Raw genomic sequence first — 25456 nt, 5'->3', positions numbered from 1 at the left:
AAGCGACAGTCCCGGGGGCACTACTCGGTTACATCACTTTGCAATGAATTGTTTCTACATTACAATCACCCTGAATTGGACCTTACAAGTGCAGGAAATGTCACTTCACATGCTTCTAAGAATTATGCATATTTTTTTCAGCCACTCTTTCCCATTCTAATTTTTAAGCTAATTTTAGTCGAAAGTTGTTCTACCCCCTCCTCTCCCCCTTCCCCAAGCAGGTGAGTATAACAGTTCTGTCATCTTACTCATCGTTGAAAGCTACGGCATTTGGGACTGATACTGGAGAGCAATGTTTTTCAAAGTAAAATTAAGATTAGGTGGTCTGCCCCGGTTTCAAATTCAGTCCTTTGCTACAGAATAATTCTTCCAAAATAAAAAATCCCACACAAGCAACCAGCACGACTATGTCATCAGCCCGAGAGCAATGCCAGAGAATAAGAAAGTCCCCTGTATCTTCTAGAAACGGTCTATACTAGTCACAACAGCACAACAGCAGAAGGTAGCACTGCCTCTGGTGGGCTGGGCTGCTGGTTCTGTAGAGAGATGAAATGATCCAGCCATGACAGTGGTTTCTCAAGTGGTGATTATCACAGAATAACAGAAAGGTAGGGGTTGGAAGGGACCTCTGGAAATCTCCTAGTCCAACTCCCCTACCAAAGCAGGATCACCCAGAGCAGATCACACAGGATCGCATCCAGGCAGGTTTTGAATGTCTCCAGAGGAGGAGACTCCACAACCTCCCTGAGCAGCCTGTTCCAGGGCTCTGCCACCCTCAAAGTAAGGTTTTTCCTGATGTTCAAGTGGAACTTCCTCTGCTCCAGTTTGTGCCTTTTGCCTCTTGTCCTGTCACTGGGCACCACTGAAAAGAATCTGGCCCCGTCCTCTTGACACCCGCCCTTTAGATATTTGTAAGTGCTGATAAGGTCCCCTCTCAGTCTTCTCTTCTCCAGGCCCCTCATGATCTCCTTGCTGTGTGAGAGAAGGGCTCTTCTGACAGAATTCACTTCCCAATTTGGAGAAGACCAAGAACTACTCAGCTGTCCCTCTGGGAGCATCCTACACAAAGGCAACAGTTGCATGCGTGTCTTGAAAACAATCATGTCTCATTTTTACAAAGAAGCTGCAAGTCCAGGAAGGCAAAGGGTTAGCAGTGCCTTTAAGAACATCTGACCGTGGAACTATTTTTAGCTTTCTATTCTTAAGGGGCCTTGAAGAAACTTCTCAGTCACTGGAGCCAAGGCTGTGGTGAGAACACACTGGAATGGAATCAAGAATCACACCTTCCCCTCCTCCCCCTTCCACCTGACAGTGATCTTCTATTGTTGCTATAGTGCTGCTTTTTACACGCCAGAAAACCACGAACTGAGCAAGCAGACTGGGAGGTGCTGGCAGCCCCAGATGAAAAATACCATGGCAGGGAGAAGACTTGAGGAGGGAAGATGGTGAATGAATGGGAAGGAGAAGTTGCCCATGGAATCCATGTATGGGAAAGAGAAGAAAAACTGGCTGTAAAGGCAAAAGGACAAACAACCCGATCACAGAAAGCAAAACAGAAGTGGGTGCTCACATTTCAATCAGAGAATTGTCTGTCCCAGCCAAAACTAGGCCTCTCTTCATGTCATGAACTCCATGTCAGCCTTCCCTTTACAGGTGCTTTTAATTCCCAAACACTGCACTCCATGTACGCAGCAGTATCTCTTCTCATTGCTGCGTTCTCCCTTACCCCAACAATCCAGAAATAAGGTTTGGAAAGCTTGTTGGTTTTGTTTTTTTTTTTTTTCACGGGATGATCATTGGCTAATCACATGAGGAACTGCAGCCAGACAGCCTGGGGGCTGCTGACAGGACAAAGATCCCTTCCTCTACCCGCAGAGCCAAGCCAAACTCAGGCCAGGTGAAAGGAGAATGAAGTCATCACTGTCTACCTCATAGTGGATGAAGAGGACTGGAGGGTCCTGTGTTAGTTCCTTGTAGACAGCTAATTCTGGCACAGAAACCACTCAATCCCATTCCCAAGAACTGGTCCCTTTGCCTGCAGTCCCAGTGCAGAATGCTCCCCATCTGGAACACTCCACTAGCATCAAACTGACCATGAGTTGAAAAAGAGGTGAAACACCTTGAAGACAGAGGGACACAAAAGTGTGGCTAATAAAACCCTGGTTGAAAGGGCAAAGAACAGCTAAACATAGCAGGGACCTTCTTGAGTTCCAAAGACCTCTGCCTTGCCTCTCAACATTGCCCTTGCCTTAGCATATCCAACAGGCAAGAGATGCCAGCACCAACCTGAATGTAGGACTTTGTTCCTGTACTTGCAGAAAGAGAGAATGATGTTCTTAGGGTCAGAATATGTTTATCTGTGGAGATGATGGGAGATGTTAAGGGACAGAGACAGAGTGACTTCAGCCTTTAATCTTTACTTTTTCCCCTGCTGTGCAAACACTAACTTGCCGTTCCTCGCATCAGCCCTTGTGAGAGGCAGGGATTTGTAGCCATCATTTCACAGAGAGGAGGCAAACGCATGGGGTTGTTCAAAGCCACACACATATGTCAATGGCATAAGCAAGAGGCAAACATGAGAGTTCCTGCCTCCTGCCACCGAACGCCGTGCCTCTCTCCGTGCTCTCCTGCCTCAGGAAGGCTGTAGTCTTTCCCCAAGAACAAACCCAACACATCAACTAAAGGAGGCTTCTAGGCAGAGGAACAACAGCTGACACACAAACTTGTGACTCCAGGGAGAATTTAGGCCCATCCCTCATCTTTAACTCTTATAATTCAGTACACCCAACTGCATCGATGCACCATTTGTACTATTCTCTCTTGAGATGGAAGGCTCTGCCCTACTGTCCTGGCTTCGGCTGGAATAAAGTTAATTTTCCTCCTAGTGGCTGGTACAGTGCTGTGTTTTGGATTCAGGATGAGAATAACGTTGATAACACGCGGATGGTTTAGTTGTGGCTAAGCAGTGTTTATACTAAGTTAAGGACTTTTCAGCTTCTCGTACTGCCCTGCCAGCAGAGGCTGGGAGGGGACACAGCGAGGCCAGCTGACCCAATTGAGCCAAAGGGGTATTCCATACCAGACAATGTCATGGCCAGTATATAAACAGGGGGGAGTTGGTTGGGGGGGCATCGCAGCTCAGGGATTGGGTGGGCATCAGTCAGCAGCTGGTGAGCAATTGTATTGTGGATCACTTTTTTGGTATATTCTAATTATTACTATTATCCCTTCCTTTTCTGTCCTATTAAACTGTCTTTATCTCAACCCACAAATTTTACTTTTTTTTTTCCAGATTCCCTCCCCCATCCCAGTGTGGGGTGGGCAGTGAGTGGACGGCTGTGTGATGCTTAATTGCCAGCTGGGGTTAAACCACGACAACTACCTAAGTACAAACTGAACAAAGGCAACTGAAGTCCAGCTTAAAAGGCTTTCATTAATAGCAGAAAACCCCACCGTTGTTGCTTTGCTTGCCAGCTCAGCTCCCTCATCTTTAACTAGTCTGTCTTTCCCTTTGCCTTCCCAAGGAGTGCTTAGGATAGGCTGGGGTTGCATATAACAGTGCACTACCTGTTTATTGCTGCTCCAAGAGCCATGTGAAACACTTGCTCAGCAGCCAGCCATCCCTCAGTAAGAAAGAGGAAAAACTTTATTTCTTCTTTCAGTCCATGCCGTTTGTCAAACTGTCCTTTTACTTCCCAGGCTGAGATCAAGCAAGCTTTTCATTAAGCTTAAGTCTGCTAAGATCATCAGGAGGAGCTCCACCTGAGAAGCTTTCATTTGTTTTTTCTTGGTTAATGCATTCTGGAATGGAACGGAAAGGAAGGGGAAAACAAAGCCCACTTTCTCTTATCATAAAATATATAGTGCCCCTGATTCTCAGTGAGATATTTTAAGTCTGGTGCTTTGGAAACCTTCAGATACTTACAGCCTCGACAGCTTTCAATCCGGTCTTTATGTTGTTGACTTCCTTCTCCAGCTCTACCAGGCTGCACAGGAGACAGACACAGAGCAGATAAAACAAAAAGAGCAGTGTTATACAGAAATACAGGAACCAGGCAGCAACATGGACCATTGGCCCATCAAGTCTGGTATCTGGCCTCCGGCACCAGCCACGTCAGACGCTCAGAAACGAGGGGAAGGGGCTGTGTTTATGCTCTGTGCTGCTTCTGTATGAGATGTAAGAAGATGAGGCAGACCCTGCTTGCCTGTGGTCACGTTGAAGATCAGGGTTTTCCTGGGAACAAGAGGGGAGCTGCCCTCAGAAGACCTGTCCTGTGAGCTGGGCCTGTCCCTCCAGCAAGAAGCATAAGCCACATGGCCAGCTTGCAATAATCAGCTGACAAGGACCTCAGCTTCAGCACGCACATTACTGGGGTCTCAGATTATATCTACATATGGTTCTTGAACCACCTAACTACTAAATCCCATTAGCAGTACCTTTACATGTGATTTTTGTCTTCCTCACAGCCCAAACATTGTTTTTTTCCATCTGTATTTCTACCATATGGCAGTCCTTGCAAGCTTACATTGTAACTGAACATATAACCCTACTGTTAATACAATAATTAATACATGCTTCCCTAGACACAAATGTTGTACTGAATTTCTGCTCATCGTATACAAACAAGAGTTTTTTCCTAGGATTTGTATGAAAAAAATGACTTTTCATGTCCAGGGAACTAGTTAGTACCTATTTGTGAGTCAGCAGGCATCTCCTCCAAATATTTGGTGAGTAGTAGTCCACATCTCAAAGACACCACTGCAGCCTTAGTAAATACCTGTAAGCGTGAACCTACATTTGTTTTTTACTTGTTTTTCATTAGCTGGAGTAGTTCCCTATACAAAGAATCATGGCTGGGCAAACAACACGCAAAGGTATTTTTGAGCAGTGCTTTGGAAAGGAAAAAAATGCTAGTATTTTGGGGGATGGCTTGTGTATTCATTTTCCACAAACACCTACAGAAATGGAAAAAAATATCATTGAAATTTGTGCAGAAAGTGTGATGCTTTCCACATTTCTGTGCAAGACTGATTCGTGCAAAAGTTTGAATGACCTTCCTGAAAAGGGCTTGCTATAGCCTCTGTGCCTAAGTGACTCTGCCTTAGGAACTGACCTTCAGTTATCCAGAAAAAATATCAGGCGACTTCAGTGAACGACCATTGACTATGATGAGTGAATCACAAACAACAACCAGTCAAGTTACAATGTCAGATTCAGAAATAAAGTAGATATAGGCATACCCGAGTAAAGCTGACAATTTAGCTATCTACAAATGGGTTTGGACCAAAATTGTCTGTTGTTGTACATATGAGTAACATCAAGGATATGAGCAAAGGCATTTCAGCTGTAAGGCTGGCCATGGGTTTAGAAGACAGCAATGAAAAAACTGATGGACATGAAGTTAACAGAAATCACTGGGAACAAGCAATGGCACTGGACTTACTTGACTTTTGCTGCTTCTGGAAGATGCTGCAACTCAGACTGAATATCTAGGATGTCTGGGTAATTCTTTTCAAAGATCATAATTAAGTAGTGCAACAGTGTAATGTTCCTAGAAAGAAAACAAAAAAAAAAAAAAAAAAAAAAAGAGAGAGAAATGAGAAGGAAGATGGTTCTGAGAAGGAAAAGGATGTTGGGAGGATTGTGACAAATCAGTGAAAAATATTTGGGTAGGAAATATGCTTGAATCAACAAAACAAACAATATATCAGCAGTTAGCAGTTCTGTTATTGAAAGAAAAGTACCACAGACTGAAATGAATTAGCCCTTTATGAACATCTTTCCTAAAACCTCAAGCAATATATAGTGCCTTGATTTATTCTGGAAGCACTTGCGTGCTTCCATCCATCTGTGGAGATGGTGTAACTGAAAAGAAAATTGTGTAACACAGTATACTATTTGTCCCCAGATACTTCAGAGAATAAACAACAGAACTAAAGTGACGTTAACTCGTAAGGTAGAAGTCAGTTGTTCTCAGAGGCAATGTGGAAAAAACCTAAGAGTTAACTACGAAGAGGAAAAGGTTCTTGAAGATGGAAGAAGTTGCAAAGAAAATTCCTACAGTAATGAAACAGCTATACTTATGAGTAGTGGTCAGGCTCGCTACTATAAAAGCAACGGCAGCTCAAGTAGGAATGGACAGAAATGAGATGTACGAGAGATGCAGGAGAAGGTTTAAGAAAATTTGTAGAGTAAATGATGAATTTTGCATCAGTTTATTTTGCATGTAGAGAGAACAGCCAGCCATAACAGCTACTTGAGGTGGGTTTTATGTGGTTAACTGACAGGCAGGACAGCAGATGGCCACTGCTTCACAGCAACTAGAGCCTGGGAGCTGGGAACTGGTGAGAGAACAGAATCTGCACAGGATATTTAATATATGGAAAATCAAGCCAAGCTATGTTAAGGAAAAAAAAAAGTTCAATGCTAGCTACATGAGCATTAGCCTTGGAATACAGAAAGGACATCGTGGTAGTTGAAACAGAACTCTGTTAGTTCAAAAACTGTAAGGTAGGGATGAATTTCCTATGGCTTCTTACTGCCACATTCATTCTGGCACAGCCTGAAGTCATTTCACAGCGATGGTCTCAGCAGGTCTCGCAAGTCAAGGAAGATGCAAGTTAGTAAAAACCAGCGTAGGAGGTCTCCAAGGAAAACCTTAGTGCTGCTGAAGCCCAAAAGTGGCATCCTCTCCCCAGTCACAGCTGGGTTAATTTCCAGAAGCAGTATGGGGATGTGGGGCAAAACATGGGGTAGCACTATAAAGCCCTGCAGCCCATGTCCATAAACAGTAAGGTCCACCTTCCCAAGACCAGCTATTTTCCTTAACTGCTGTAGATACAACCAGGTTCGGTCTCTCTGAGCTATGCCTCATGGTTCCATTACTGGTGTAGGTAGAGAGCCAGTTTATGACGGTCCTGGATCAGAAACATATGCCGTGTTTCACAGGAGACATAAAACTGTGGTCAGAGTTTTTTTGCGTTTTCTTTTTTGCAAAACCCTGGCCATAAAACTTTGGTATAAAGGGCAAATTCCACAGAAATCCTCCTCCCCCCCCCCCCCAACTTATTTCAGTTATTTGTGAAATACTACATTTTGTCATCTTTGCATAGTGTTGCAGAAACATAATCCAACAACAGATGTGCATTATCCACAGAAACAGCAGAATGAGTGTTGTGTTAATAGCTGGTCTTACTGTTGCAGGATCTTTTAGAGTGAAAAGCACTATTTGAACACCAAATAAGGTATTATTTTAAAGAGCTAAAACCAAAGAAAATCCACTTTCATTGCTATGATAATGGATGCAGCAGCACAGTAACTAACTCATTTACAGCCTTCTAGCCTACCTGTCTATGCTGGATTTGGTGTCTGCAATTTTGTTCAGGCTGGAGACTTTGAAGCCATAAGCACTTCCCCTTTGGCCTTTGTTCATATAATTCCCAAAGGCCAGAACTACCTCCAGGAGTTGCCTCAAACGCTTGCTTCGGATGAGTTCTTTGGATGCCAGAAGGATGGCTTGAAAAGATAAAAAAAAAAAAAAAGAACAGGTTATTGCACAGTGGCTGATTTTAACATGCTTGGGACCATAATTCATAGTGCCCCAAAATGCCCATCTGACTATTGCCCAGCAAATGCTGCAACACAGTCTGTGTGTGTATTGTTCTTCCTGCACCCATCTGCCCAGAACCAGGACAACTGGAAAGAAGATGCACTACACCTACCCTGTAGGATGCTCCTCTGAACCCAGGAGCAAGACTGTTCTCCTGGACCTCACACTCTAAAAACGTAGCCAGGGAGAACAGGGGGAAGGCTTGAGCTCATCTGAAAAGGCAGGGCAGAACCCACTGACCTCTTCTCTGCTATAATCACGGATGTGGCACAGAAGCCATACGTGCTCCTTTTTAAGTTACACATTCCCAGAATACCACTGTCCTGAGGCATCTATTCTAACTGCCCCATGGAGAGGGAAGGTGCAAGGACTTGAAGGTGGGAAGGGAAGGCTGACCTGCACAGAAAGGCCATGAAAGCTTTTGGCAGCTCAGCACAGCCTGGTAGCACACTGTCACATCTGTCAGGTCATATTTACAGTGTAACAGTCACGAAAACGACTTTATCAAGCCAATGGGTGCAAGAAGAGTGTCAGAATGAATTTCTTAGCACATGACATACCACGGACTCCCCGGCTCTGCAACCATAGCACGCACCTCCTTTGACGACAAGCCTCTCTTGACCTTCCCTGCCCCTCTATACCCAACTCTTAGCAAAAGTTTTAACCATACCTTCCACTTTTGGTTTTGCTTCTGCCAGCCTCTCTGGAAACTTCTTCTTGAAGAATAATGCCTGCAGCCGCTGCTGATAGTGGTCAATCCTGCACGAAGGGTAGAGGAAAGCCAACACTGAACTGGAACTGTATTTTGGAGCCCAGGGCCAGTATGCTGCCTACATAATCTAATGGTTGGTTGTGGAGTCCCACAAGGCCTATGCATGGGATTATGGACATAGTTTAAACATCTAAGACTACATAATCATCTTGTTATGAAAATGGAGGACCTCAAGGCATGTTTTGATCACAACTGAAAAGGAGCTGGAAGAATTCCCATTACTCTCAAAGTATGAGATGCCAGCTGCATCTTAATTAGCAGAACAAGATGTCAATCCTGATCAGGGATGTAGCAAAGTTGGAACAAGAGAGAAGGCCAGAGGATGAGGAGATGGGATAGCTGAATGGAAAAAGGAATCTATATGAAATCCCGACCCCTGGCTACACTACATCTGATAGTTCGATCTGAATTCCTTTTTGTGTGAACAAGTTTAGGCACAGGAGGCAGATTTCTGCTTGTCATCAGGGGACTGGTCCTTAAATGACAGCACAGACAGTGGTTACCATCAATAAAAAGTTTGTGTAATGAACAGAAACGTTTGTAACAGTTGTGGGCTTCTGGAAAATGCAGGGTATAACGCCGGCCCACAGCATCTCTTGCACATTCCCCCTCAGTGCCAGATGATCCACTTTCAATTACAATTACAGCTGCTTCCAAGAAGCCCTCCGTGCACTTTCCCATAATGTATCACACAGACCTGCTCATTTCAAAGAGGAAACGATCCGCCCGGGCCATGCGCTCAATTTCGTGTTTATGCTCCTCCAACAGGTCGGTATCGCTCTTTTCAGGAACGAACTTCAGCAGCTAGAGAGACAGACATAAACCAAACACCGAGATGAGAGATCCAAGGAAAAGAAGAGAGAAACAACCCCTGATGGAGAGAGAGAGGGCCCTCAGATTTCTCTGCTGCCATGGGGAAGCATTACATCGACTCAGCCATGTGACTGTAACTTCATAAAAGCGCAGCTGTGGCTACAAAACTGACCTTTTTTAAACCTTTGCTTGCTGTTCTGTCTTTATCCCTCACTGACCCCACTAGATTAATTTTTAATTCTATGGGGAATTTCCCATTTCTAAATCCTAAAGGCCAAGTGCTACTGCAACTTACACAAGGGGAAGCACAGAGGGAACTTTGATTCCCACAGCATTACTTGGAGTTTCGGTTGGTGCAAACAAGAACAGGATATGTCCCACTCAGTGTGAAGTACCCATCGTGCCTATCCTAGAGTACACACAAAGCCTCATCTATCTCTCTCGGGTCTGCCCTACCCTGCTGAAACAATAAACAATAACCAAGCGACTGGATATGTGTCTGACACTGGCTGCTATTCATATGCTGACCTTAAAAGCTCATACTCTGACAAATTTTTGACATATCTCATGGTCGTTGTGCTTCAGTATGGTTATAAATATTGCCATGCCCACAGCCTCAGCACACACCCACAAAAACTGCTCGCAAGGCAGATCAAGCACTTTGCTTTTTACCACTTCTTAATACTTTACCCCACTCCCCAAAAACGTGATATTCAAAGGTGTGGAGCATCAGAAGCTTCTAGAGCAGCTGTGGGCATTTAGATAACATGACAAGCAGGCTATAAATTTCCAAAATGGAAAAGCATTTTGTACATGATTAAATACTGCGACTGCACACAAAGAAGGAATCACATTTGTCAGGCAGTTCAGAATTGTAACATCCTAAAGAACTTTATCATACGCATCTTTGGTCAAAGCATCATCTTTCACCCTCTATAAATGGGGGAAATTGGGCAATGGCGGTTTAATTGTTTGTTGGTGTTTTTTTTCACTCGCAAGCTATACAGTGAACCAGCTGCAGGGGACAGAAGTCCCTGACTCCCTTTCTAACCATACTAGTAAGTTAGAACGCAAGATCCCTTCTAGTCCCGGCTCTAACTATTGACCTACATGGCCTGGTTCATGGCATTTCCTAATGGAAAAGCTGCAGGCAGAGAAGAGAGATTAAGAAAAGAAAAAAAGAAAAGAGGAAGAACAACAACAACAAAAATAATCAGCAGCATAAAGAAGAGATGGGAAAAATATGGGAAAGTCACAAGTGAGACGAGAGGACTTGAAAGGAGACTTCATACCAAATGTAATCATGCATATTTTGCATCAAGAAGAGAAAATTGTTATGAAACCGATACAAATAGAGTTACACGAGGGAAGTATATCTAACAACACTGAGAAAAATACTTTTCTCATGCTCCCATGTGCAGCTCCACTGACATGATAGGGCTGAGTTCAGATCTGCAGCTATACCAGCAGAGCCAGTACATACATTCACTCTAGGTGAAAAAAGGCAGCAAGGACTCAAGAGTAAGATATATCTGACTGTAATCTTCCTCACCTGCTCAAGCATGTCTTTCGCAAGGTCCTCTTGTTCATCCATCTTCAAGATTGCTTGTCTGATTTCTTCATTAGACAGCTTCAGCCTTTCAACAGAATCGATATTGTACCATTAGTGCAAAGCTTAAGCGACTGACAATTCAGAAAGTAAGAAGCCTGAAAAGCTGCATAAAAAAGGCACAAAAGAACCATGGGAAGCTTTACTACGAAGCTGCTATTCTAGAGCATTCAGTAAGACGAACGAATCAATTCCAAAGGCAGAAATTTTGTAGATCTTGTATTTTTAATCTTCTTCAGCTAATCAAACATACCCCAAAAGTAGTTGGTGATTAAGAACAATCAGGTCCTCATAGATCAAAAGTGCTTCCAGCTTCCCCCATACCCGACACCTTCTTTATCAAGTTCTTTTGCTATAGTAAACCCCCTCAAATCCACGTGACTTGAAAGTGACTGTGAGCCCACATAACCCCCCCAGCTTGTGAATATTAAAGCATCTCCCAGAGTAACAAGTAATGGGACTGATCTTTCCTTCACAGATCTGAGAACAGCGTTTCTTGTAAGACGACAGGCTGTGCTGGGTAAGCTCACTCTGTCAGCGGTCACAGCTGAAGAAGGAACTGACAGCAGCTGCATATCCATGTTTCATATCCAATATGAAACAAACTCTGAAAGCAAGAGCTTATTAATATTACCTGAGGTATTAAAATTACACTCTCCTTCCCACCTACTCCTGTCCATCTGTGTGCAATGAGTAGGTGTCACCAGTTTGAACACAGAATCAATAAAAATACTCTCAAGGTCTCCACCTGAAATCCAGGGCAGGCCAGGAGTCAAAATTTGTGATTATTGAGAGGCTGTTTGATAGACTACATGAAATTAACTTGGTGGTTCTCAGTGCAGATGTCATACACAAGCGACAAATTCTACTCTACCACCCCCAACCCACGACACCCTCATCAGTCATTTCAGGAGAGCAGGGGAGGACCAAATGAACCATAAAGGAAAGGCTATCCACAAGAAAATCTCGATTTTGGGACTGAAACAGGACAAGTGTGAAAAGAAGTATTTGAGGAGTGAAGTCTGCAGTCTCCATGGACCTTCCACAATCAATATAATTAATTAACAGCCGAAAGAGAAAATGCAAATACAAATGAGAGACAGGCTGATGCGTGAGGCAGAATGTTTTTGTCTTCAGTGGTAAGAAATTCCATGTTGAAATTTCACATTGCTATTGCCGTTTGGACAGAATCATATTTTTGGAACTAGGTAAAAGCAAAAGAAAGAGCTTTATTTTTACAGACAGGAAATATTACTAAATCTAAGAAACTTAAAACATTTTAACATTGCCCAATATAACCAACAGCTGGAAACTAAAATATGAATCAGCAGACATTCAGAAGCTTTTAAATATTACACCTCTGAACTAATTGCTCTGACTCTGTTCCGAGGTGCTCATTGTGTCAGCTTTTGACAAGGAAGGCAAACTGATACCAGCTAAGCAAGACAAAGCTACTGAATTTCCAGAAAAGCTACATAATTGGGCCACACTTGGGATGAGATACAAGTATTAGAAGTTTCACAATGAAAAGGCTGGAAACTTTTTACTTTAGGCCATCCGTTTGACTCGGGATCGAAACAACCAACCTCAGCACACGGGGTTCCGCACAAAAGCGCTGCATCGCAATCAGCAAACTGACAGGTTCCTTTTGTCTTTAATAACCACAAACTGTGAAGTCCATGGTTGTGTGACCCTGAACTGCTCAAGCCCTGTGACCACACGAGGGCTGAGAAGCATACTGGTGGGTGTGGGACTGGTTCCTAGCAGACACATACACACAGCCCAGACAATTTGGTGCCTGCCACTCTTCGAGTGCTACATTTTGTTGGATATTTTCCCTTTAGACAGCCCCTTTACATCTTCCAGCATCTGGAGTCCACAGATCAGCTGTGTCTTGGAACACAGGCACACGGTCTGTCAATCAGCCAACCCACCAACACCAGGGTGGGGGATTTTTTGTTGCTACTTTCACTGAGGACAGAAAGAAAGAAGGCAAGTTTCATGGGTTTTTTCCATGCAAGTAACTTGAGCAATTGCTACGCTGACCACCCCAGTGCAAGTACCTCTGTGTGTGTTTGGGGATGCAGTAAACGGAACCAAAGAGACAGGTTTGAGGTACACCAACACAACAGAAGGTGTAGTGCATATTATTCCTGACCTTGCTGTTCTGTCCAGAAGCCTGAGGACTTCAGACTCCAAGCTCCTCTGTTTGCTGCCATTCATCCACACTAAATACACTTGAAAACACTTTCTCTTCAAAAATAATTGAGAGCCCCAAGGACAGACAGTTATACAAACACTTTGATTTCTTGGCTGATTCTGTGCCCTGCCATCAGCTGAAAAACAATTGTCTAGAATGGTTTAGCCCACAGTAGAGAGAAGCAGAAAGCTTGCCAGCCCCCTGCAGAGAAGCAGTTTGACTTAGTCACTTAGAGGCCTGCAACAGGGTCATGGTACCTGCAGGGGTGCTCCTAGATTCTTACCAATCCGGTTAAAAGTATAGAAGGATTTAGAGCAAAACAATCTTACTCTTCCAAAGTGGGCTTGTTCCTCTTCTGGGGCAGGATACGTTTCAAGAACTGTAAGCATCAACAGCACGAAAGAGGGATCTTCGCACTTAAAAACGAGCTGAATAACTGGGCAAAAAATTGTTAATCGAATGATTCTTCCTGTATTTTCAAAACTCGTACCCAGCCATGCAGAGGATCTTGAAGATGGCCAGCAGTAACGCGAAACACATGTGCTGCTTTTAAACAGAAACAGGTGAACTGAATAGAGGGGAACCGAAAGCAGATGCATAAAGCCTTTCCATTTAGAACCGAATAGAGGCATCCCTCAGAGCCTAAAACCCATATGGGACAGACAGCAAATTAAAGTGGAATTACAGCCCAAAATTCTACGCTACAGAAATGAACGTTTCAGTATCTATTGGAAAAGTCTGCAATGACTTTCTTACAAGCTTTGCAGATCCAGACTTTCTTACCAGCTTCCTCCAGCTGCTGGAGACAACTCCATTCGGAACAACATACAATTCAAGCTGTATTCCCTCTGCCTTACACTTCACCAAATCATGGATCCTGGTATCAGAACTCAGGAAGCAAACGTGACCAGAAGAAAACACAGTGCCCCTTTCCTCAGCTGCAGCACATCCATTCATAGTGCAGATATTGACTGGTTTTGTTCAACAGCAGCCTGACACTGGTCAGAAGAGGAAGGAAAAGGACCTTTACTGAGAATACTCCCGCCTTCTTCCCTCACCCATACATCTGGTGGCAGCATATGGAAATCCAACTGCTTGAGTCATCTTCAAGCAATGTTAAAGCTCAACAAGTACCAAATAACTTCTGATATGGTACTTAGCCTGCCTCCCTCCATCCCCTCCGGCTTCATAAATAATCTCTATTGACTCTGCAGAGTAATTCATCACTAATCTCCCCAGGACACCTCGGCTGATTTAACACCAGCTTCACTTGCAGACATCAAGTGGTTTATTGTTTCGTCCTCTTGGAGAACGCCGGCAGCCTGACTCTGAACATGCCTGGGAGACATGTCGCAGTTTTACATCAACTTCCCTTACAGACAGCCAGTGCTCACTGATTTTTTCCTCCTTAAATATACCCATTGATTTAACTCACAGTCACCTCCCCCCTTCATTCCTCCCCCTGCCATGGATCAAAGCAGAATACTTGTCACTCATTAACTATCTCCCCCTCAGAGGAAAAAGTGAGTTATTTCATGGGCTTGTTCATTGGATCTTGCTTAGCTTTTGAGAAAGAAGCATGCTTGCCTACTACCAGAGAACCCAGAGGTTTTGTTGCAGCTACATTAAGCTCCCTTACCACAGGGATCACAATCCCACTCTTCCTTTTACCCTGGAGAAGGGGACTGATCATCATGTATCAAGGCTATTTTCTACTTCAAACCGAACTGGACCACAGTGCTTCCAAAAGGTGCCAACAGTAGCAGCTGCGACAGCGAGAGGCACTGACTGACACTTAGCTGCATCCTAAGGCCAGTGTGTATAGCTCACCCAAATCTTAGCTTTTACTGACTGCAGAATTTTCCGGCTCCGCAACTCATTTCACACAGGCTACTAGTCAATTCACTCCCAACTGGTCACAAGACCAGGACACAAGCCTTCTCTAACTCCTGAGCTCTCCTAAGGCTCTGAACAACTGCCAAGCTGCAGGCTGTTAAATATCTGTGTTTTGGGAATATTCATTGTTGCTATCCCATAAACACAGGAAAAGGAGATGTTTCCCCTCTCAGAAGAAGCATTCAGGAGTCAGGCTCGTCTAACTGCACGTTCAACTAGAAGACAGAAAGATGCAGTTACTCTTTTCACATCCTTTTATCTCAGCTGCCAACTCATCTCTTCAGCGAAGAAAATAGTGCCTAAACCTTTTGGGGACAACAGCTGGGACATGTTACCAAGTACATCTTACACCATTATATCAACATGGCGGTGAAAAAAAACACCAGTGCCTTTTTAGCACTTCACTGTGAAAGTATTTTGCCAAGTGCACAAAGAAACAGGCTTTGCTTTTCTTTTCCTCCCTCAGCAAAAGGTCATGAGTGACCAAGCTACTTTGCACCCAAATACTCTCAGTTTCCTACCAAGAAGGATCTGGGAATGGCTGTCTTTCTAAGCCAAGCAGAGCAAAGGAAGGCCAAACTTGGGAATCCCCAAATTACAATGAGATAAGGCAGTGGTTCATCTTTTTTTCACAATCCTACCTACTGGTTCCTAGTTACGATCTAAGACAGCATGGCACCAACTGACGTTCAGTTTGACCTTGGGGTTTATCATACTCAGAATAGCAGGTAAAGCCATTTATCGTGGACCTTAACTCAAAACCATAAAATCTCTCCAGGAACTCAGGAGGAGCTATTTATTGTTTAGTGTTTTTCATGACAGCACACTGAGGAACTGAACTGCTGAGTCCAATGAGCTGTTTCTGTATCAAGACACGACCTGTACCCCAAAATACCATACTGCTTGTAATCTACCTTGAAATAAGGGTGGACACTGTATTCTCACACGGCAGAAAGGCGCACGAGGACTGGGGGCACGGCAGAGGCAGCACACAAAGACTGTTGGCTGAATAGCTTGGCCTCTTAATGTCTGAATTGAAAGGGTTTAGAAGCACTGAGGAGGCACAGCCATGTGAGAGGAAAACTGGGTCTCTTGAGTATTCTGATTGGAAATGCTGCACAAGTCTGTTTTCTTCTCCTCTATTGATAGATGTTTGAATGGACAATCACAAAAGCCACAAACATTCGTAAAGCTGACCGCTAGTATCTATCTACTGTCATATTCACAGTCAAAAGTATTTTCACGTAGTCAGATTCTGCCTTCTGCTACTACTGGTTTTATGACATTTTGCTAGCACTCCCAGCGTTCCCAGCCTCTTGAGAGGGTTACTGCTGACAAGCTGGGCCACAGGAATAACAAACCCATCTCAGAAGAACACTGACACAATCGTTTTGCTGGAATTCATGCAAAATAACTTGCACAAAAAAGTTACGCAAGTATAGGTTCAGCCTTCTTCTGAGCAACATGTCCCGTAGAACTGGACATCTTCAGAGTATTTCACAGAGCAAGGCAGTAAGTGATACATGTCTTAGGAATGTTCTGCAAGGGCCATTTAATGATCTGCAAGAACATTTAACGTTACGGTAGACCAGAAACACTACAGCAGTGAAAATATTACCCATTACTTAAGTAATGGAGGTGGGGAGAAGCCATATTGGTGAGAAGGGTCAGAGAAATTTCCAGCTACTAGGTGAAAGCAGGGAAACACAGGGATCTGGGGTGACTCTTCCAGACCACATAAGTCTGACAGTAAATTTCCAGCCTGGTAGAAACTGAAGACATCAGGAATTTCATGAGGGATAGCCCGTTTCCAGTGTGGCAGAAATAACTGTATGTTGGAAACGCCATTAAGAAAGCCAGATTTGAAGTTGGTGGGCACCTGGATTCACCACAGACAGATAGTTCCATGTCCTGGTTGAATTATGGCCTACTGGAAATACTGTGAGATAAACTGATCTTGTGCCTATGCAAACCTTCACAGCTGGCCTGTGGGACAGAGTTTCATTTTGGATCCATCAGACTCCATTAAACAAGGACAATTACATCCCTCCACTGCAGGAAAATTGGAAGGTCCTGCTTTCAAGTAGCTGAAATAAAGCTTTTTAAAAATAAAAATAGAGATGAGAATGGGGAGGAAGCCTTACGAATCTTTTAACTGTCAGCAAAAATCAACCAGCAATGCAATTTTCATCTCTTTTCAGTCTAGCATGCTCCAGTCTCTCTGTGAAAGAAAGCAAGAGACATCTATTTCTCACTCTTGCTAGGTTTTGGCTTGTTGGACCATATGAAATACGAGCTCTGCCTGACCCCTTCTAACACAGTGTTAGTAAAACAAAAACATTTGAGTAGTGGAGGGAAAGAAAACCCAGCCCATGCAGCTATTTTACTTTAAAGGACATGACAGTTTAGTGTAAACAAAGGGGGAATAAACTACAGGGATATGTGCACAGTAAGAGTCAATTGGAAACAGCTGCTGGTAGATACTGTGGCAACCTGAAAGCTGGGGCTGCAGCTCAGGGTTGCACAAACCCTCTTTGTTCGTCACCAGTTTGAAACCCCTGCTCATTGCACGTGCGTGCACACCCACGTGCACACACGTGCAAGGTGCGCTGCAGGAGCAGCAAGGGCATGGCAGCAGCCAGGGGCGATTTGGCTGGGAGTGTCTCTCCTTCACGGTTTAACCTACAGGAGGAAGAAGTGGGATAATGAAAAAAACTGCAAAGGGGTCGTAAAACCCTTTCAATTATTGTCCGCAGCCAGTCCTCCCGATTGCTGTCTTTAATATTAGAACCATACAAGCACAAAGAGCAGAAAAAGGCATGAATGTAGAAGTGCCATTTTCGTTCCCAAATATTTTTGCTTTTCTAGTCGCACTTAAAAGGGAAGTTTGAGGAGGAATAGTAATCCTGGGCCAAGCTGTAAGATAGTTCTTATATCCTGGGTGTGACAGTATCTGTTACAAACATTAAATAATCTCAGCTGGTGATAGCCCTGGTGACTGGTGTTTCCCACAGTGCAGCATGGCAAAGCTAACAGGGCACAACACAAACTGGCAGGCTCCTTTGGGACAGTGAGCTCAGTCTCTAAATCTCTATCATCCATGTTAGGCCTGCTAACAATAAGACCAGGATATTTCCTAGTGGAGAAGTTGACGGTCACATAACACAGCTTTTCACCTCTGGTTTGAATCCAGACCAGCAGCCTGAGGTGGACTGGCTTCGTGGCACATCTGGAGCGACCACACGCTGTGCACCCTGAAGTGTAAGGTCCATACTTCAATGCCACTTTGCTGGAGGCAGCAGAAGGGAAGACAAACCACAGAGACGGTTCTTTCCTCCCTCACCATTTTGAGAGGTTGTCTCTCAAGTAAGAATGAGCCAGACTTGCATGGTAGAAGAGGTTAATGGTGAAAAACACGTACTGCTGCCATCCACACTGCTTTTGTTTTGGAGACAGAAGATTTTTACAAATAAATATCTACTGTCATACCAAGTCACGGACCTTCTTCTGGATCCTCCTCAGCCCAGCCACCTGCACACGTTACGTTACCACTTCTAGGAAATGTCCCACCTGCTTCTATGAGTTAATCTGAACCTCAGACACAATTTAGCAGGTCTGTCAAACAGCACGAAAATCCTGTTGCCCCAACGCCGACCCGTTCCTCTGCCCCAGCCTGCAGTCAGCTGCCAACACCAGCAAAGACATGGGTTGGCAACTGCTGCGGAGAGAGAAACGTAAGCCTCCCCTCATTGCTGGTTTGGATGGTGGGGGTCCCGCTCACATGCAGGCTAATGCCACATAAGTAGCATAATGAGAGCCTCCGTGGGTTTCACTAAGCAATGGAAAGAACTCACCCCAGTCCTGGTGGTCTGGCTGCAACTTTGCTTTTAACTGTTAGCTTGCTAGCGCAGACAAGCAACCACATCCATATGAACCCGCATTTTCTACTGATCAGGGAAACAGTTTTATTGCTCAGTACCGCCACAGCTTTCCCAGGCTCTGTCTCCAGCCCTGCTGTCCCTCCTTTGGTAGGAAAGGCAACTTTCTCAGGTGGATCAGGTGTTTAAGAGACGGGTAGATGTTGTACTTAGGGACACGGTTTAGTGGTGTTGGTAGAGCTGGGACAACGGTTGGACTTGATCTTGAAGGTCTCTTCCAACCGAAGCTGTTATTCTATGATCAGTGTCTGCACAACTCTGATATTTAGTGACAGACATCCAGCCCAGTACTTACGTTACTAGAAAGACATGAAATGCAAGTAGAGGGTCCTGACGTCACAGCATTTGAAGGCATTAGTCATTGTGGGAGCATGCAAAGGCAACTCCTGGCTTCCAAAACCTGATTTACAAATACAAGACCTAATTCTTGAATATATCTTCTCACATGGACCACCCTGCTCACCAAGAGTCAAAAATGATAAAGAAGAACATCAGTCTCAGCTCTGCTGTATTCCAGGGAGATGCTCAGAGCAACATTTAGGAAGAATCATACAGAACGGAGACAAACGACATACGCAAAGCATGGGGGACACATCTCTTAGAGAGAAGTGCAAGCACTGCCAAAGAGCTGCTTTCATCTGCCTATGAGTACTGACAGTTTTCGGGTGATGAGTCTTCAGATACATCCCAGTGTCTACCTGTTTAATACACATAATGTGTGTGTGCACACGTTTATTAAGTAATCTAGCACTTCAGAGAGACCTGTGCTTTTGTGACACTGCAAGAGAGGTTTCTCTGAAGCTCTGCAGGTATGAGACAGCAGGTCTAGTTGGGAAAAGAAACACGTCCATTTGTTTAATCCCATCCCCTCTTGCCTCTCCATCGACCATGTATATATACCCTGTGAGCTAAGGCTTAGCACACTTACTTGGAAAGCAGAATGACACAATTCTGGGCCCTCCGGCCATCAATCACAGAGAGCTCTTTCACCTTTCGTGTGGAGAGGTAAAGGTCTTCTGTTGAACCCATCTCTTTCTGCATATAATTCAAAAGGGAGGGAGAACAATCAGCATTATGTTTCTCATCCAAGACTGATAGACTTAGCTGAGTGTAATGAGCAAAACCCATCCCAACCTGGGAAAATCCACCCCCATGGTGAGAAAAGTAGAGAAGAAGGGCAGAAAACATGTAGGTAGATCCCGTATTCCTAGACAAACAGAAATCATTCATTACCACCTATGAGATCTTCTTTGATTTCAAACACTGGACCTGATTCTGACCTATCGGACTCCACTAACCATTGTGTTGTTATGTTATTGTGTAAAACTGGCAAGACAGGAAAATTGGGCACATTATGGTAGAGTCCACTGGTGTCACAGCATATCTGCCAGCAGATGCTTTCTGCAGGGGTTACACAGCATTCTTGAAAGGAGTGATCAGGATCAGGAGAAAATCTTTCCATCATCTCTTAAGGCTGCCAGTGGACCAGCCTAATCCACGTTATGTGACAGATGTAAACAGTAGTGCCAGATGTCATTTATCTTACTAAATACATCTTACTAAATGGTCAACATCTACATCTGAACTAGCCTCTCTTTGTTACATTAATTAATACCTTCAATCATACAGCAACCACCCTTTTTCAAAGTTCTCTGTATACCCCCATTGCCAAACTCATCATGCGGAAAAAACCTGGGAAATCCCCATCCAGAATGTTTGTCAGAGTGCACAGAGAGAAAGTATTTGCAAACCCAGTCTGAGATCATCTAGAAATCTCTGTCTCCTTGTCCTGCCTACACACCAGAGTCATGGAAATTGTTTCACTTCCAGAGACTGGCTTTCTGTAGTTACTCTGAGTGTCTTTTAACACCATTCCTTAAAGGCAAGTAGAGGTAATGATAACAGGTGTTAATCCTGAATAATAGCTCTCTAGTTACCAACAGAGAAGAGGGAATTGGAAACAGGACACTTTATTTTCCCAGCTAACTGCTGCTGGAAACTCTTCAAAAATGCCTTTCCATGATATTCATATTGTCATGCCGTGAGATTTTTAGATTTACCAGTATCATCTAGCTTTGAATGCACCCGTCAAATTAGCAACTTGCCTTCATTTCTTAGGACATAACAGCAAGCATGCTAAATCAGATCAGAAGGTCCATCTAGCCCAGTATCCTGTCCTTGAGAGTGGCCAACAGCAGATACCCAGGGAAAGGTGTAAGATTATGGCAAGCACACAGTCGTGCTTTCCAGAATTCACTCCCAGGACTCAAAGTTCTGCAGCTCGAGTCTTACTTATATCAGCATGACTAATCCACTCCAAGAGATTTTGACACCAAAGCGTCGGATAGATTCATATTGCTAGCTGTCACTTGAGTTCTTGCTAAATCAGCTACAATGAGCCTGTGCTGCTCCTGGAGATACAAAGGATTCGTACAACCAAGTCCAACTGTGCTGCAGTGAGCCACACCAATGCTAAGTGGCATTTATAAGCAGGTACAAGCTGAAGACACACATGCAATAGTTCTGCTGGACGGGCCCAAAGTGGCTAGCATGGCAGAAAAAAAATGCAATGTTACTCAATACACCAAATAGTGTTTCTAAAAAAAGGAAAAATTGGGCACTGGGCAAATTTATTATTTCTGAGAGAATAATTAACAATACCAAAAAGCAGGGCACCCCCAGTATAATCTGGCATGTAGAGATGTCAAAGTTTTCCTGAGTTTCCTCAGTTTGTGGGGAGGAAGACAGGGGAACAGGGAGACAGGCAGCTATTGAAGTTGAGAAAGGTACTTGGTCCGTGCTCCTGGATTAAAAACTTCACTGTCCCTCACTAGCTAATGTTTGCAGACAAGGACACTGGGTTAGTGTTAACCAGCACCCATCCCAAGGGAAAAAACAACTTGTTTCAGGGTTTGGCTGGGTATGTGGGGTGGGGGGTTAGATGGCTTCCCCTAAAGCCATGCTGTGGGGATTGGTATAACAGCCTCCATGCCTTTTCCAATTCCCCAGCCCACAGATGAATAACGTGAACTATTCAGATGCACCCCACTCCTTGGTCATAAGGAGCGGGCTAATCTCATCTAAAAATATATTATCCTCAACTCATATTGAGAAGAGAAATATTTATAGATAGTTGGGGTTGTGTGTAAGCAAAAGCAGATGAAGCCTCAGGTTTTACCGAAGCCAGATTGCAAATTTAGCTGAAGGAAAACAGATTGCACACGGACTATCTGCATTTCCTTAGACACAGAAAAAGAGGAGCAAGGGGGCAGTAGTGACTAGCTTTTGTGAGACAGGCCAAGCACACAAAGCAAGAATAGTTGGAGCTGTTGTCAACCTGACAGACGAGATCCCTAAGTTTCATCCCATCATTCTTTACCAACTTTCCATCTGGGGTAACATTATGGTATGCGTTTCAAAGAGTATTTCAGATCTGAGATTTTAATCACAAATTCAAAAATCAACTAAAATTTCAGCGCTGGAATGACTAGACATGTGGAATGTGTTCATCATACTGCTGCCCTGTTTGAAATACAGATTCATTTTGTTTATCTGCAGAACTTGTGGTCTGGTATCACGGCAGCACCCTAAGTTCTAGTAATTATCAATACTTTAGGGAACTATTTCTACCATATTGACTTGTTTTCATGGTGCACGCTGCCATGGTGAAAGCCAGTAAACGGCCCAGAGCCATGTATTAGCCTCACCCAGTGGCAGAAGTCCTAACTAGACTTTCCAAATACAGTTCCCTGACCACTCATGGTGAGGACTGCTTTCTTCTGAAGCCACCAGAGACACTTATGATGACATCTGAACAACCTTCTTCTGAGACCATTGCTCTTCCCAAAAGTGTTGCCAAGAATTTGCTTAAGATGATGAATAAATTGAGAGGTAGCCGGTTCAAAGACATGGGCAATCTGATATCTCTGCTTCATCTAAGCACCATTTCAGTCTTTCAGTGAACTTTCTGAGGGTCTCAGTAGTCTGAAATTAAGTAGGCTTTCCTCCAGTCCAACCCTTCTGTTCCTCATCTGGCAGAAATCCTTCTGCCTGACCAAAGTGCCTCCCAGTTCTACAGAAAGAAAGGTTTTCTTTATCAGAAAGTCTGTGGCTAGTGAATACATCTGGAGACTTCAGTACTGTCCAAAGCAGATGGGCCACAGATGGAAACAGGGGGAGTGAAGGCTCCCTGAGAACTCCACTAGAGAGACTATTACTTTAGTTAAGGAAGAGTTCATATTCCACTTGGTCCTCGATCTTTTTCCTCAGGATCATCAAAAAGGGAACTACAGACAACAGCAGAAACCACAGTGAGGTTATAGCCAAGTGAAAGGACAGAAACTACTTCCTATCGCACAGCTAATACAACTCAAGAAAGTTTTTGTAGCACCTTCCCCACCCAGAAAGCAGAGGTGCAAGGGCATATGAGAGAGTGGCATGAGGTGAGCCATGACCCCGTAACAGCAGAGTGCAGGACTTCACCTTCCCACACGCTGCAAGAGGATCAGGAGGCAGACAATGATACTCACCTGCTTACAGGAGGAGGGGTTAGTTAGCAGGTCCTATGCAGGCAGCAGCCGCAAATAACGAAGAAGGAAACATGCCAAAAATTAGTCACAGAGAAAGATATCAAGTTCAACAAGGCAGCTGAATTTAGACACACACTGTTTTCTAAAAGAATAAAATGCTTAGCAAGTAATACCGGGCCAGATGGTTCAAAGGTATTTCAGCATTCCTTTGCATATTTTAAATCAGCAGATGTCAGGGAACTAAGAGTTCTAGGTCTTTTCTGAAAAGAATAAATTCAGTCTCCAAAGCATAAATCTCTTGGGCCCTGAAACATTAACTAGGATAATGCTTAAATACCTTTACAAATCTAGTCTGGAGCCTTACTGAAAGAACTGCTGAGGTTAAAACTTGAGGGTCAGTTCTCCTCTCCTGATGCACAGGCACAGTTTGCCATGATTAGTAACAACTTGCTTCAACAGCACGTTATACCCTTTAACAACTTACGGCCAAGTATTTTGAAAGCACTCTGTAACCACCAAAGAAGCCTCACAGCACTATTGGGTGACAGACACCAACTATTTAACAACAGATCCCATACTCCAGGAAAACACCAGATATATTGGCCAATATCACACAGCAAGATTGGAGCAAGGTCAGAAGAGCAGTGTAAGAATTGTCGGTCCAGCATTCTGTACACTGGACAATTCTGTTTTCCTCATTGCCACCAAAAATGATACACTGGGCTTGAGAGAGGAGAAGAGACCCTTTGTCATTAAGAAAATGAAGAAGAAAGAAAAGCTGTTTAATGTAAATTAATCTGGAAAAAAAATATGAAGATCATGTTAATAACAGCAAAGAAAGAAACGTCTTTATCTGTACTCATTCAACATTTCAGATACAGAAGAGCAGGGCTTTGCTTTGACATTTTTCTTTACAGACATTTGGATGAAGTTTAAAAGTCACAAACCCAGGGTAAACACATACTTGGCCAGAGTGGAGCATTTCCAAAAATAAAAGAGGAGAAAAGACTAAGTGTGAATCAACTGGAAAAGTTCTCATAAGCTTTTGATTCCAAAGCAATTTTGGTTGCCTGATCTTAAAAAAAAAAAAAAAAAAAAAAAAAAGAAAAAAAGAAAAAAGAAAATTGATGAGGATTTGTTGATTGGAATCCTGTTCACACTGAAGTGAATATGGATGAAAAAAGGAAATACCACGTAAAATAATAACAATGCAGTATTTAAGGGGAAAAAAACCCCAAAACCAAAACCCTCAACAAAAACTGGAAGGGCAGCAATCTACCTAACTACACAAAAATACCAGTAGCTTACAGAAGTGATACTCTAGTGTCTGGAGCCACTGTCATAAAGTGTGTTTAATGAGGATGGAAGAGAACTGTTCTAAGACCCATGGAGGTCGCCCTGAGATGATGGCTCCATTCCAGTGGGCAAGGGTAAGGGTCGGGTTAGTTTACGGTTGAAGAGGCCAGGCTGCTCTTCAGCAATTGGTAACACAGCCGTAAATATTATGATTCCAACTGAGAGCTGGCAGACCAGGACAGCTTTGGCTTTGGATTTTGGGGCCCAAAGGAAGCAAGGCTTTGCGAGTCCATTTCTAGTGAAGAAGCTGCAATATTTGCACCTCAAACACTGGAATGGCACCTTGATGCTGCAGTGGCTACTCATGTGCTCAGGTGACCGTCTGGCCACTTGTAAGACAACTGGGAGCTCACCACCATGGCCAAGCTGTTGGCACAGGGTCTAAATCCAGTCTTGTGACAGCACTGAAGTTTCATGTGCCTTTCTGTCCCTCTATGTTTCAGGGAATGGGATTCACGGAAAGAGAGAGGGAGCCACTGAAACGGCAACAGCTATTTGCAGGAGCAGAATGAGAAATGCAATCTCATGCAACGGGTAACTTTCCATTCTTCACAGTTCAAGTTGGGATGCTTATCTGTGTGGCTGTGAGCTAGTAAATCAGAAGAGTTATTCCTTATGTTTACTGGATTAGATAGAAAAATGAGAGAGAGAAGGGAACAGATGGAAAGTCCAAAGACAAAGGGTTGGTTTGTTAATTTTAAGGTATTGAATAAGTTAATGAAGTAGTGAGGCT

The 25456-nt window shown here is 43.8% G+C and overlaps 1 protein-coding gene across 3 annotated transcripts in view; it reads right to left on the bottom strand.

Moving 5' to 3' along the window:
• DAAM2 (dishevelled associated activator of morphogenesis 2) overlaps positions 1-25456 on the bottom strand; it is a 119921-nt gene that overhangs the window by 12052 nt on the left and 82413 nt on the right. Inside the window, exons 15-22 of one of the 3 annotated variants that reach the window (XM_086460552.1) lie at positions 23368-23400; positions 19767-19873; positions 10748-10832; positions 9080-9186; positions 8281-8369; positions 7348-7516; positions 5445-5552; positions 3926-3986 (exon numbers count right to left, since the gene is read on the bottom strand). In XM_086460552.1, coding sequence (XP_086316678.1) covers positions 3926-3986; positions 5445-5552; positions 7348-7516; positions 8281-8369; positions 9080-9186; positions 10748-10832; positions 19767-19873; positions 23368-23400 — 759 coding nt within the window. The remainder of the gene's footprint in view (positions 1-3925; positions 3987-5444; positions 5553-7347; positions 7517-8280; positions 8370-9079; positions 9187-10747; positions 10833-19766; positions 19874-23367; positions 23401-25456) is intronic. The other 2 variants (XM_086460553.1, XM_086460554.1) reach the window with 2 other exon arrangements.

Source organism: Leptosomus discolor, chromosome 2, assembly GCF_034619465.1.
Source record: "Leptosomus discolor isolate bLepDis1 chromosome 2, bLepDis1.hap2, whole genome shotgun sequence".
In the NCBI taxonomy this organism is placed as follows: domain Eukaryota; kingdom Metazoa; phylum Chordata; class Aves; order Leptosomiformes; family Leptosomidae; genus Leptosomus; species Leptosomus discolor.
This window is presented reverse-complemented; position numbering and strand designations above follow the sequence as displayed.